This window comes from Eucalyptus grandis, chromosome 5 (genome assembly GCF_016545825.1).
Source record: "Eucalyptus grandis isolate ANBG69807.140 chromosome 5, ASM1654582v1, whole genome shotgun sequence".
Lineage (NCBI taxonomy): Eukaryota > Viridiplantae > Streptophyta > Magnoliopsida > Myrtales > Myrtaceae > Eucalyptus > Eucalyptus grandis.
Window position 1 is genome coordinate 52427110 of NC_052616.1, and position 13162 is coordinate 52440271.

The 13162-nt window shown below is 37.3% G+C and overlaps 1 protein-coding gene across 1 annotated transcript; it reads right to left on the reverse strand.

Moving 5' to 3' along the window:
- Positions 1–2718: 2718 nt before the first annotated feature.
- On the reverse strand, positions 2719–5609 carry LOC104431442 ((3S,6E)-nerolidol synthase 1-like). The gene is made up of 5 exons (XM_039313865.1): positions 5444–5609; positions 4512–4890; positions 3932–4150; positions 3663–3801; positions 2719–2985 (listed from the first exon to the last, which is right to left on the reverse strand). Exons 1-5 carry the CDS (start codon positions 5607–5609, stop codon positions 2719–2721), a joined length of 1170 nt encoding a protein of 389 aa, XP_039169799.1.
- Positions 5610–13162: the final 7553 nt, after the last annotated feature.

The following is a 13162-nucleotide window of genomic DNA, read 5'->3' on the forward strand; positions in this document are numbered from 1 at the left end:
AGATTCCTCCTTCTCGGCTCTTCAGCGGGGTCCTGAAATGGTTTTCCCAACTGGGATGAGACTACGTCTCAGCGAGTTCTACCCCACTAAGCCCGATTAGTAAACTATTATACTAAAGGCTGCCTAAACACGCACAGGGCAGAGGACTTACCTTGGCCTCTGATCCTACCTGCAAGTCAGTACAATTCATAATAGGCACCCAAGCAATCATATCACCGATCGAAACATCGATCAAATCGACCTAGTCGATTATATTCCAACAAGACCACTCACGGTCATTCCCATTCAGTCAATAAATTCACAATCTCAAATCAAAGCATCGACCTAGTCGATTACATGCCAAACAAATCAATCCCCACTGTGGGATATTTAAAAGCTAGGCCACGTGCATTCTCTAGGACGACCTTCCAAGTCTCCGAGTCCACGTGCCTCAAACCTCGGACCCACGTGCATTCTCTAAGGCGACCTCTTCGCCAAGGTGGTACATCAAGCCACCGAGCCACGTGTCCTTTTTACGATGCCCGGGCCCACGTGCATTCTCTAAGGTGCTATCTCACCAAGGTGATGCATCAATTCACCGAGCCATGTGCCCTTTTAGATGCCATTCCGAAATGCTGGACCCACGTGCATTCTCTAAGGTACTCGCTTACCAAAGTGACGCATCAGATCACCGAGCCACGTGTCTTTTTAGATGCCAAATCCTATCACCGAGCCACGTGCATTCTCCAGGACGACATACCGAGTCTCCGAGCCACGTGCATTCTCTCAGGCGACCTTTTCGCCAAGGTGACATATTCAACCACTGAACTCGCGTGCATTTTCCAGATGACATTCCAATTCACTGAGCCACGTGTCCTCTTTGCAGTGGTTACCAGTTCACTTTCAATATCGACAACCAATGCCCAACGATTTCTCAATCAAATAAATAAATCAACTCAACAAAACATTATAAATGCTGAATAAACATACTTGGCCATTCACCAATCAATACTCAATCAAATAATTAAATTAACTCAACAAAGCATTATAAATGCTGAATAAACATACTTGGCCATTCACCAATCGATAATTCAATCTCAATCGATTCCAATCAATTTAGGTAAATCCCTAAAATATCACAATTTACTCAATTCCATACAACGTGGAGCTCAAATAAATAAACGGACTGCGCCACGACGACGACGGGCGGCGACGACGAGCTGCGCTGCTTCTGCTCCGGGCTTCTGGTTCGCACGCGAAGAAAAGAAGAAGAAGATAGGAGCTGGTTCTGTCGTGTGCGGGAAGGAAGAAGAGAGAGGAGAGAGAAGAAGAAAGGAAAGAGATAAGAAGAAGGGAGGAGATAGGATTTTGACAAGTCAAAAGTGAAAAAGGAAGAGAGAAGCCAATTTAAAATTGGCAAGGGGCATTCGGCGGTGGGGAGGGCTACGCACGAAGGGGAGGGGAGAGAGGAGAGAGAGAGAGAAAGAGAGAAAAGAAAAAGGAAAGGAAATAATACTTAAATAAGAAAACCCAATTTTCTTATTTCTATTATTTTCCTTTTCTCATTCCCTTTTATTTTCTTCCGGTCTTCGATTTTTCCTCCGATAATTTCTTTCTTGAAATTTCGGACTCGGCAATAAATTGATAGACGATGAGACGGTCCTAGAAATGAATTGTGACATGTCCGAATATTCGATTCCCAAAACCGAATTAAATTTCATGATTAAAATCGACCGAACGTGATTTTAGTCCAATCCAACCAATTAGGTAGCTTTTAGGGATTTTACCATGGATATATCCCTTAATGGCTTCACCCAATAGGTTAGTTAACTCGTGAGTGATCAGCTCAGAGAAAAAGAACTATAGGCACGTCGACGAAATGCACATTTCATTTTATCGAAACGGGGTCGAATTTCAGGATGTCACACATAAGATAGTTTTAAGTTAGATTTTTTAGTGTTTTGTTGACAACGCATCATAAATATTGCGGATGTTCTTACTTTAAATATAAACACATGCCATACTTTATTTTAAATTTTGGTACCTCCTTACATTTTATGATGTTTTGCACGAATAAAACAAACCACGTGCCAATGTAGTATGTTTGAAATAGTAATGAATTTTTCTGCTCATGTTAAATTCACATTTTTTTTTTTCATTTGGATATGCCAACAAATATTATTGCCACTTATGATGGAAAAGCACTTAAAACAATATATAGCTGGAAAACAATACTGCTTAGAAAAAGAAGGCAACTTTATTGCAATTTAAGCTGACCGTAGTACATTATACCGAAGTAATCAAGCATGAGAGATGAAAACATGCAAAATGATGCTAAATTGTCTCGTGATCACAGGTCAACGACTTCATATGGTCTTGTAGGAGTCCAAGACCACGTTTGTCTTCATAGTTGTACATCAGTGAAACCATCTTAGCAGCATTCACGCAAGCTTCAAGGAAAGGCGCAGAGGACGGACATGGAGAGAGGCACTCTTTGTTGAGCAGCTTCCACAATTTCGATATCAACTTCATCACATGCTCCCTTGCGCTTTGGTACGAAGAGCCTTGATTTTCCCCAAATAGCAATCCACGTATGACCCGTCGTAGCCATTTTGATTCTCGTCCTTCAGGGAATCGAATCCCCCTCGAGTAAAAAAAAAATCATATCAATAAAATAATGACAAAATGCAAATAAAAAATGGAATAAAACCCGAATAATTCCCAGCACGAAACCATGAACTAGTTTACCTGGGCACAGCCGAGGTCATCCCAAAGGCGAAGAATTTCAGCAATTAAGAATATTATATTTGGCAGCTGCACCTCTTCTTTCTTTGAATCCATACTTTGGTTGGCAATGTTTTGGCCCATTAGAAAGAACAGGTGAGTTAGCACCAAGGGCACACCCGAAGTGATAATCCCATTCTTCAAGTAATCATCTGCCTTTGGCAATTTCCCAGAAGCGTTCCACTGAAACTCCACCAGGAATGCATTGCACAAATTCGCCCACTGCAACTTCAAATGTTATCTGACTGATCAAGGATCATCTAAAATGTAATCATAAATCAAAATCGTGAGCTTATTGAGCTTTCGTGGTAGTCATAAATGACAAATCACTATGAAATCTCTCTCTCTCTCTCTCTCTCTCTCTCTCTCTCTCTCTCTCTCTCTCTCTCTCTCTCTCTCTCTCTCTCTCTCTCTCTCTCTGTGTGAGAGTAAGGGAGCTCAATGCTGCACTGAGCTCAATTTTATTGCTAGGAAGCCAGGCCACGGCTACAAGATCTTGACAGAAACACCTAGATCTCGCAAAGATTTGTGTGTGTGTGTGTATGGGAGAGGGCGGGAGGGAGGGAGGGAGGGTTGCAGCTAACCCAATCAGTGATATCTCCGTGTATGGCATTATAAAGAATTCTATAAAAGATTGAATGAAACTCGACGATGATGAAGCCGGCAATTGGTTTTTATGGCTTTAATTTGAAGAAGTGAACACAAACTTCAAAATGATGACCAAAATATTGGAGGGTGGTGGGACAAAGAGTGGAAAAAGGGACGGGGATATGATCAAGGTTGAGTTTTGGTTCAGTGCTGTGAATCTCCAATTAAGTCACGTTCATTTAGAGTTGAGATAGGAGTTAGCAACATTGTTGCGAATAGAGGTTCTTATCAATAATATTTTTTATTTATACCATATGTTTCAAGAATCTTGTGGGGTTCCATCCATGCTTCTCAAAGATGATTTTGCCAAAATCATTTGCAATATCATTGAGAACCTTGAAGCATTTTTTCATGTACTCTGGAAGCTGCTCAGCACACGCATAGTCCCATCTGAAGGAAAAAAAAGTGCAAGAAATATTTAAATTGTCAACATAATATAAATGTGGAATGTAGTTTTTTTTTTTTTGGATGTAATAGTTGCAACATAATAGGTAAAAAAGGGATATCTTCAACTATATACCTTTTAATGACTTCTGTAAAGAGAATTAGCTCGTCAACCATGCCATGGACATCAAATATGTCGTCAATAATGTACACGAGAGAGATGGGCTTAATGAGCTCAACCCTAAGCTCAGACAAGCTTGGATTTGTGAGAATTGCCATGGACCACATGTACCATTTTAGTGGCTGGTCTCTAGCAAACTTCATCTTCTCTCCCAATCCCAACTCTTTCCACCACCTGAAATATAGGATACGCATGAGGAAAAACTGAAGCAACAATACATAATAGTATACTCATTTAAATGAAACAAATTATTCATTTGAAAATTCTATTGATCTCATGACATAGAGATTAGAGAAAATGGAGATATAGAGTCCATCATTTTCCTTATAGTTTTTGGTGAAACTGGTTTAAGTCATGCTTCAAACTGTGATTTGTGAGTTTGATATTAGTTTGAACCTAAATGCCAACTCCTTAAGTATATAAGTTTTACTTGTATTAGGGCCAACTATTAAGATTTCGCCTATTATTATATGTTGGTCATCTATAGTCCTTCAATTGAACATAACTTTGCGTAAGTAGTTAATTAGTTACTCACTTATTAATTTGGTGAATCTCCTTCTGGTGCACAGATTGATCAATTCTTCGATTTCTGTTTGCCACCTCTAGCAAGTCTTCCATCCATGAGTTCACACCTGACATATCATTTACAAAACTTTGAGGAGCTAGCAATCTTGCGAAGCTCTTGCGATATGGATATTGCAATGCACTTTCTATCATTCTCGCTTGTTCATGATCAAGATCACATGTCAACAATGCATTGAGACACTTCCTGCTAAAGCATTCGGCTTCGTCGAGTATATCCTCTCCTTCCGTGCTCATTTGTGACGCTTCATATAATTCCATCATACCCTTGATGTTTCCCTTCAGTTTCATAACAAAACCTTTTCCCTTATCATTGAAGTATTCGAACACATCTGCATAAAAAGCACAAGGACTCTAATACATCAAAAAGCATAGTCTGATATCTAATCTATAAGTCGTTTCACTCATTCAAAATTATGATATGCATACTTTGGTTTTGAAAAAAATCCTAAATTGGTTAAAACTATTTCATCTCATGTAAATTTTTAATTTTTTAATGTAGAGAAACTAAAAAGAGAACAAGTGAAGGAAATGGGCATATATCTAGGTTTTTTCAATCCAGTTTTTGTAGTATGAATAATTAGTTCTTACTTACCATTTTGAACAAAACTCCAGAACACTAATGCATTGATGGATATCCGTTGGAGAGTTCATCACAATTAAACATTTCAATTCTTAAATCAGCAAAATATTTATAAAAAAAAAAAAAAAAAAAATTCAGCTTATATTCTTGTCCATTTTCATCCTTAACAAGATATTGGAAATTTTAGGACTTCCACGTAACTAGACAAAACAAAAACAAAAAAAGTTGTCTTCTTTTGTTATGTATAAATAGCAACACTGTATTTCGCTATTGCAATCGACTTGAAACTCATAGGAACAAACCTGCAAGCACACGATAACCTTCTTGCCTTAAAAGTCGAAATCGGAGAGCGATCTCATAGACATCATCTTTGCCATGATTCAAAGAGCTAAAATGTGTGTATTGCCACGTTAGAATGGCTTTAATCTGTTCACGGAATAGGGATTCGACTCCTAGTCGCTGAATCATGTTGACAATGATCAAACTTTCTACGGGCTCATTCACCACTTTATTCAGAAAATCTATAAGGCTCTTTGTTTTTTCATCATGTTTGATCCCGGAATCATCCTACATCATGGAAATCCAGAGTTACACGTGAGGTCGATGTTATAATGAAAAAAGAAGAAGCAAGAATGAACTAAATTGACGATATTTTTTCTCATGTAATTTAACAAAGAATTATTGTAATGAAGCAAAAAATATTAAATGAGCAAAAGTTCAAAAGAGCAAAGACAATAATTTTCTTAGTAATATATAGTAATTTAGTATGAGATTGTTAAGGTTTTCTGTTGACATTAATTTTTATGCTATTAAAGCTTGGTATGCTCATATGCACAAGGTGATATATGGCCTTACAAGCCAGTCCAGTTGAAATTGTTTCAAATGATCAAATCTAACTGGGAGTTAATAAGTTGGTTTTTTATTACAGATTCCTTTCTACTGAGCCTTGAAGGAAAACATTCTTGTTTCCCTGCGTATATTCGGTAAATAAGCTTCCTTGTTATCCTATTTTGGTTTTATTTTTCTCCTCTTTCTATCACCAATAGGCCAATGAAGAATCCAAAGAGGTGTTGGCATATAAGTATGCCCTACGAAATAATGCTCGGAGGCAAACACTACGTCGGCGATTTTTTTTTTTTTTTTTCACACGAGCTAAGGAAGGAAATGGAAAGTTGAAAAGTAAAGGCTAGGATCAGGGGATTTACCGGATAAGTTTGCTCCTTGGCAATGCTCGATGATTGCATTTGGTTAGGTCGATCCATTAAGAAGCTGGAAACGGTGGCCGACCCTTTCCCAGTCCTAATCACGGGGAGAGTAGAAGTGCGAAGATTGTTAAGAATGATAGGAGGTTGATTTGCTTTAGATGGCCTATTTATAAGTGAAAAACAGAAAGTGCCTAAAATATATTGATAGGGAACGTGCTGCACACATCTTTTGTAAGTTTCTGCAGTTGGAATCTTTGTTGTGGGCGAGAAACTTGGGTAAGTACAATTGTCGTTTTCAAAACCCGATTCGAGGAAACATCGTCGTTGAAAGCATACATCAATGCATATACATTTCGGAGAGGTTTCGAGTGTCAATGGTCTTCATGAAATCAGAAGCGCAATGATCGCATTGTCTAAAAGAAAAGGACATGAGGGGCTTTTTTGGCAAACAAGGAAGACCACGTACTCGGATTTTATTCCACTGTTTCAGATTTAACTCACATCTTACGTGATACACGAGGTAAGGACACATACTTGAACTTGAACTCTCAAAACTTTGTCCTATGGGGAACACGTTTTGCTCCTAAAATTTGTGGTCCTGTCCTCCATAATAAGTTCGGCTCTCTGTGAAATGAGCGTATGTGCGTGCAGCAAGCAGAAGAGCGTACGGGCCAGCGAGGGTGAGAAATTATGTTTAGTCATCTTTGGGATTATGTGTGGAGGAATTATCCATGAGCTTGATCTATTTTACTAAACTAAATTTGGACCATTAAAAATGGCGAATCATCAGTTCGAATTTGATTTAGTACACGTTTAAAGTTTACTCAATAATTTCTCAAATGTATGTGAGAGCGAGGTGAGAAAGAGGAGAAGAAAAATTGTAATGTCAGATTGTCCTTAAGAGTTGAGGGGCATAAATGTTGTCTTATAGTGCTAATGTGGGGTAGCGTCATGTATTGTTTTTAAATATATATAGAGCTGACAAATTGGGTTCAAGATCAATTTCTTAACTCGAATTCAATGAGCTACGTCAAATATGGGTTGTCTGAAGACAAACTCACTTCTAACCCAGTTAAGCTTAAAAAGGTTATTAGCTAAATAAATATTAAAAAAATAATAATAAATAATAAAGAAAGAGAAAACTATGATGTCGAACAAGAGAGGGAGCCACCCTAGATAGTACCCCTCCGTCGTGGGCTGTGTCACCAATGATGGCCGGTCACGCCTCCGCTGCCCACCGTGGTCGGCGGCAGCCATCCTCATGCTTCTCCTAGTCGTATGGGGCGTTTTCATCATTTAGTTTCTTCAAGTTTCGTTCAAGACCAAGAAAACAGAAGAAGATGGTTTTTTTTTTTTTTCCTAACCTACAACGTCTTCTTATGAAAATGACTCTGCACCAAAGAATCTAGATCCAAGAAACCTCTACAACCACGTATTCCTCCAAGTCAATAATTGGGAATACTATTTGAGAGCAAAGTGCCCCTTTAGTTGATCCAAGAGACAGGAAAATGACACCGGAGGAATAGTTAGACTTCCTATTTTCCATGAGAGAGGAATTACGTTGCTTTTTTCTTTCCTCAATCAATCAAAATTGTTGTTCTGGTATTATTTTAGGCATTAGACTTTAGTTAAAATGATGGGCTATATTGTCCTCTGTCTCTAATCGGAGGATTTCTTATAATTAGTCTTCTGGTTGATAGCTTACCAGTGTAACATCACTTGCATTTCAATTTTAGATAAGTTCGGTGTAAATGATGTCCCACAATAATATATAACCACCAATCAGAAACATAATTGTAGGAAACTTAGTGTTCGAATATTTAAATAATACACTACACATTTATCTAATAACTTAAGTTTTAGAATAATTAATAGTGGTCCTACAAAATCTTACATAATATCAAAGCTGAATGTATTGAGTTCGAATATTTCCAAGTCCTATTTGCCACCTGAATTAAATTTCCACGCTTAATACTAGGCAAAAAGACTAGACCAAGCATGGGGAGGAGTGTTAAAATATTTAAATAATAAATCATACATTCATTAAACAGCTTAAACTTTTAGAACAGTTGACAGCGATCCCACAAAATTTCACACTTAGCCTTATATTTATTTTGACTTAATTTTGCAACATCAATTAATCGTATCAAAAGGAAAACATGAACGAGCTAAGCTCTTCGAAAATCATACATCAAGGATGAAGATCCTCTGTTGCTCCAATACGACATTTGTCTACCTCCTTTGTGAGATGGGGACAGGTACCTATTTTAAGGGCCATGTTATCCCCGTTCCTAAATCAACGAAGTTTCTTCAATCGAGTCTCTTATTGATAGGTTACAAGTTATGCAAGATTAAATTTGCATATGGCGATGTCAATAATTTGTGATCTACCAATCAATGACATGACTGTACAGAAATATAACCCCTGCTTTAGTTAGTGTTAACTACACGTGAAAATCCTCTATACTGCTCAATATCTCTGACTTGTCAATAAATCTTATTTGCTAACACATTCAGTGATAAATTTCCTGACACATTGTTCAGATAAATTATTGGTTTAGCTAAATTAGGCACAAAATGAGGACATCAAGCGTGGTGGAAGATCTCATCCCCCAACGGATGTGTAATCTATATGACCATGTATTGAATGGGAAATCCTCCCACAAAGCATAGATTGTGTCCTGCTCAGACTTTCAGGACAATGTCAAACAATGGACTTGCAATTTAGCTAAGCAATGTACTGGGAAAAAGCTACCAAAATCTCAAATTATGCCCACTATAACAGATTTATTGAGAACTTTTTTGTGACATCAAAAATTCTAAACTATAGCTATTGTGACGTATATCTTATAACATAAAAAAAACTCCAAACTTATACCTATTTAACACATTTACCTTCCGTCAAGATTTAATTATATGATTTTTTAGCTAAAATAACATTGTTTTTATTTCACTTAAGTCACGTAAATACTATATCTATATTGTTTGCTTACTAGCATCCATGTAGGCAAATTACTTAACGGTGCCCTGATGAAACCTTGATGGAGGATGAAAGTGTCACACATACGGTTGATTAGTTCTTGGTCCAGTCCCACCCAAGAATAGGATTGGTTCTCATTTTTTGGAATTGGGAATCGACTAATTGGTCCAGTTCCCAGTGCGATCTAATGGAATTAGTGATACACAATATTTTCAGTGACCAATGGTTTGAAAAAAACTAGGAAGCGAGTAATGACCACCTCGAATCCGGAAAATGGATGGAATATAATGAAGAAACTCTAAAAAAAGCTTGCATCATCATTGTGGACGGTACAAGAAATCGAAGTGAGAAACGAAAAGGCAAGACGATAGAAAGGAAGTAAATAGGTTATTCATGGAGCCAAACGAATCCCACTCATGAACTACAATCGAGGAATTCACCAACTGCTTCAATTTCGAATTGATGCCGACATAGAAGAAGAATCAAAAGTAGAAGAACATTATAGTAGATGAAATACAAGGACATTCTTAGCCTTTTCATGGCTGAAGAGAGGTTTCAAATAAGGGCCTGACTCACTGATTGGTCAAGAATATTTTGTTCTTTACCTTTTTGATTTACTTTCCTTTTCTTTTTCCTTTTTTTCTTTTTCTGATTTTTTTTTCTTTTCATAAAAAAAGACAAACTCAAAAAAGAAAAAAAAATGTAAAACTTTAACAAAGAAAAAGAAAAATACAAGCAGGAGGACTAGCCCCGGCCCTCTTGCCTATGGACCCTCGCTAGAATCAAGAGAGAGCCGCAACCCTCTCCCAAACTTGGCTACCCACATGAAAATGGTGAAGCAAGCATTCGAGTAGTTTTGTGGTGGGACTCATATTCTTCGTCTTCAAGTTTTTGGGGTTTCAGATTTCATTGCTAACCATGACCTTGTAGTTGTTCTGCAACATGGAGTTCTTGCAATGAGCGATCGCACCTTGAATCATTCTCTACAACTCCTCCATTGATGAAACCTTCGAGTGGCAACCTCCTCCCGTCCGGACCCCTCCTCCTCCGCCACCGATCCTGCTCTACCATAGGGTCGCAACCGTCTACTAATTCTAGCGAGGACTAGCAAGACCTCACCTCTAGTGGGCAAGCCGACCCTTGTTGAGGCACTGGCGACCCTACTGGCCATAGCCAATGCCTTGTCTCGAGAAGGGGCGGTGACCATAGGCGGGCTTGGATTTTTTTTCTTTTTTTGTGTTTTATTATTTTAAGGTTTAACTTTTTTCTTTTTTAAATTTGTCTTTTATGAAAATAAAAAAAAAAAAAAAATGAAAGAAGATACAGAAAAAGGAAAGAAAAAAAAACTAATGGATGAAAATGCCCTTGATAAGGTTGGGCCATTCTTTGAAACTAAAATGGCCACTTCAGACCATTATTTGAAATAAAACTCATTTAAAGTCATTATTTAAGAAAATGGTGACACTTCGTGCTCTTATTTAAAATAACATCCACTCCAAACCCCCATTTAAAAAAAAAAAAAAAAAAATTGAGTACACTTCATATCGTTATTTGAAATTTGTCTCAAAATCATAGATACATTGGAACATGACATTGCTGTGATAATAAATAACTGAGCAAATTCCTGTAAGACTAATTGTAGGTTATATTGAATAAATATACAGAGAATAGAAATACTAAAAGAGAATGACGTGACGATTGTATTAGATAATTAATTATTTCAAATAGATTGTTACAATAAACCTAACATCATTCAATCCATATTATTACCGGGTTGAATATAGGATAAAAACAGGAAACAAAACTCAACTCCCCGAGTCGTAATCAGGATCAAATAAGTTGGACCACACTTCGTGAGAGTTTCTTAAAATCTTCTCAGGGGCAAAATTACGTATGCTATTTTGTGTTGACTTGCACAAATAACGGCAACGTTAGAGCGTCCCGTCGCTAGAAAATATCCCGGATTGTGTGGATCCGAACATCTTCTTAAACTGGTGGCGTGTAGGCATTGTTCTCAGTCTAAACTTTAAGTACGATAACGATGCACATGTTGACCGGCGGTCTTTTCAGTCAATTCCTGCGCCAATTGACAGGTCAAAGGTACAAACATGATCCACGTTGATATTTAGTCAAGCTTGTACGTGGATCATGTCCACAACTTTTGACTCACAAATCATAAATATGACTGGAAGAATATTCCACTGGCCAAAGATGTAGGAAAATTGATGACAAATGTTCAAAATGAGCAATAGAAAGTGATGATACATCACCTAGAGGTGGTGGATTTGATAGGGTAACTTGACAATGACTTGGTTGATATTGTTGTCATCTCGATTGAACATTTCCAATTCCTAACTCAACAAAAAAATTCAAAAAAAAAAAAATCAGCTTATATTATTTTCCATTTTTCATCCTTAGCGAAAAAGGAAATTTGGAAAACTTGGGGCTTCCACTTGGCTAGTCAAAACAAAAAACAAATTTTCTTCTATTCTTATGTACCAACACCAACATTGTATTTCGATATGGCAATCAACGTGAAACACATGGGAAAAAAACCTACAGGCACATAGTCGAGGAAAAGACTCTTCTTCAAATAGAACTAGCTTTGATACCGAGATGAAATATCAAAGATAAAATTGAGTAAGTTTTATATATCCAATAACGAAGAATCCAAGAGATATTTGTAGACTGTACAAGTTATTAATGATAATGAAGAATACAAGCGATATATGTAGATTGTACAAGTGGTTATCCAAGGTAAGAATACCTTACTTCTATCCAATCCTTATATATAATACCAATTATAGTTACCATCGAGGTAGTTGTCAAAATTGGAAAAGACTTACTCCCATGTGATTTAAAGGTGCCTTGATCACAAGTTCCTATCCCCAAATCACTCATTGATCTAATGAAGTTTAGGTTCATTGTGGCATAGGTTCGACATGTGCACCGGACATATAATATAATTCCAGTTATTCCCAATTTGCATCAAATCATGCAATGTTGATGGATTCACTTAGAATTAAACGATAATTGTAATTCAAACGAAACATATTAATCACAAAAATAAAACTCTTAGAGTTATTGACACTGATTGCTCTTTACCAACGTTTTTAAATTATAAAAAAAGAGTATCAATTCCAATCAATCAAGCATAGACATAATCAATGAAAAAGTTGATAGATCTGCCAGTGTCTCTAAATAAATATAATTTAAGAAACTGTGATTTGAAATTAAAAAAAAATTAATCGCTGTGCTAAAAGCTACAACTACTTTTAACAAGTGTAAACAAGTGGAGTCATGTGATTCTAAGCTAGACCAACCTTTTGGCGTCCCTAAATTTCTAGTATCAACTTAAAATGTGTACTTTTTCAAAATGTGGATTACTTTTTGTTTGTCCTTAGCTTATCACGACATCCGGACATCATTCAAGTTCTGCCGCAATGTTCCTGGGCCGATCCTCTCCCGCTGTCATCATGTGATGCGATGTGAATGTTGACTAAATGACATGAAGAGCAGACCCAACGAATGTGAGAAAGTTCTGAAAACCGAAAGCGACGCTGGTAGACGTTTCACATGTTTGTTGGATCCTAATATTTTGTCTTCTAGCATAAAGTAGAACCGCGTCCCTGCCAGATGCTTATCGAGCTTTGTGTATGGAATCTGCTGTGCCAAAGTCTTTCTTCAATGAAAGACTCAGTCAGGCATATCTTTTACAGTAACAGAGTACCAGTGTACGTCAGAACTCAAAATGAAAGATTCCCTTCGGGCAACATAGATTGCGCGTCAAACTGCAAGCTGGCATGGTCCCATTTGCACTTACGACGTTGAGGTTA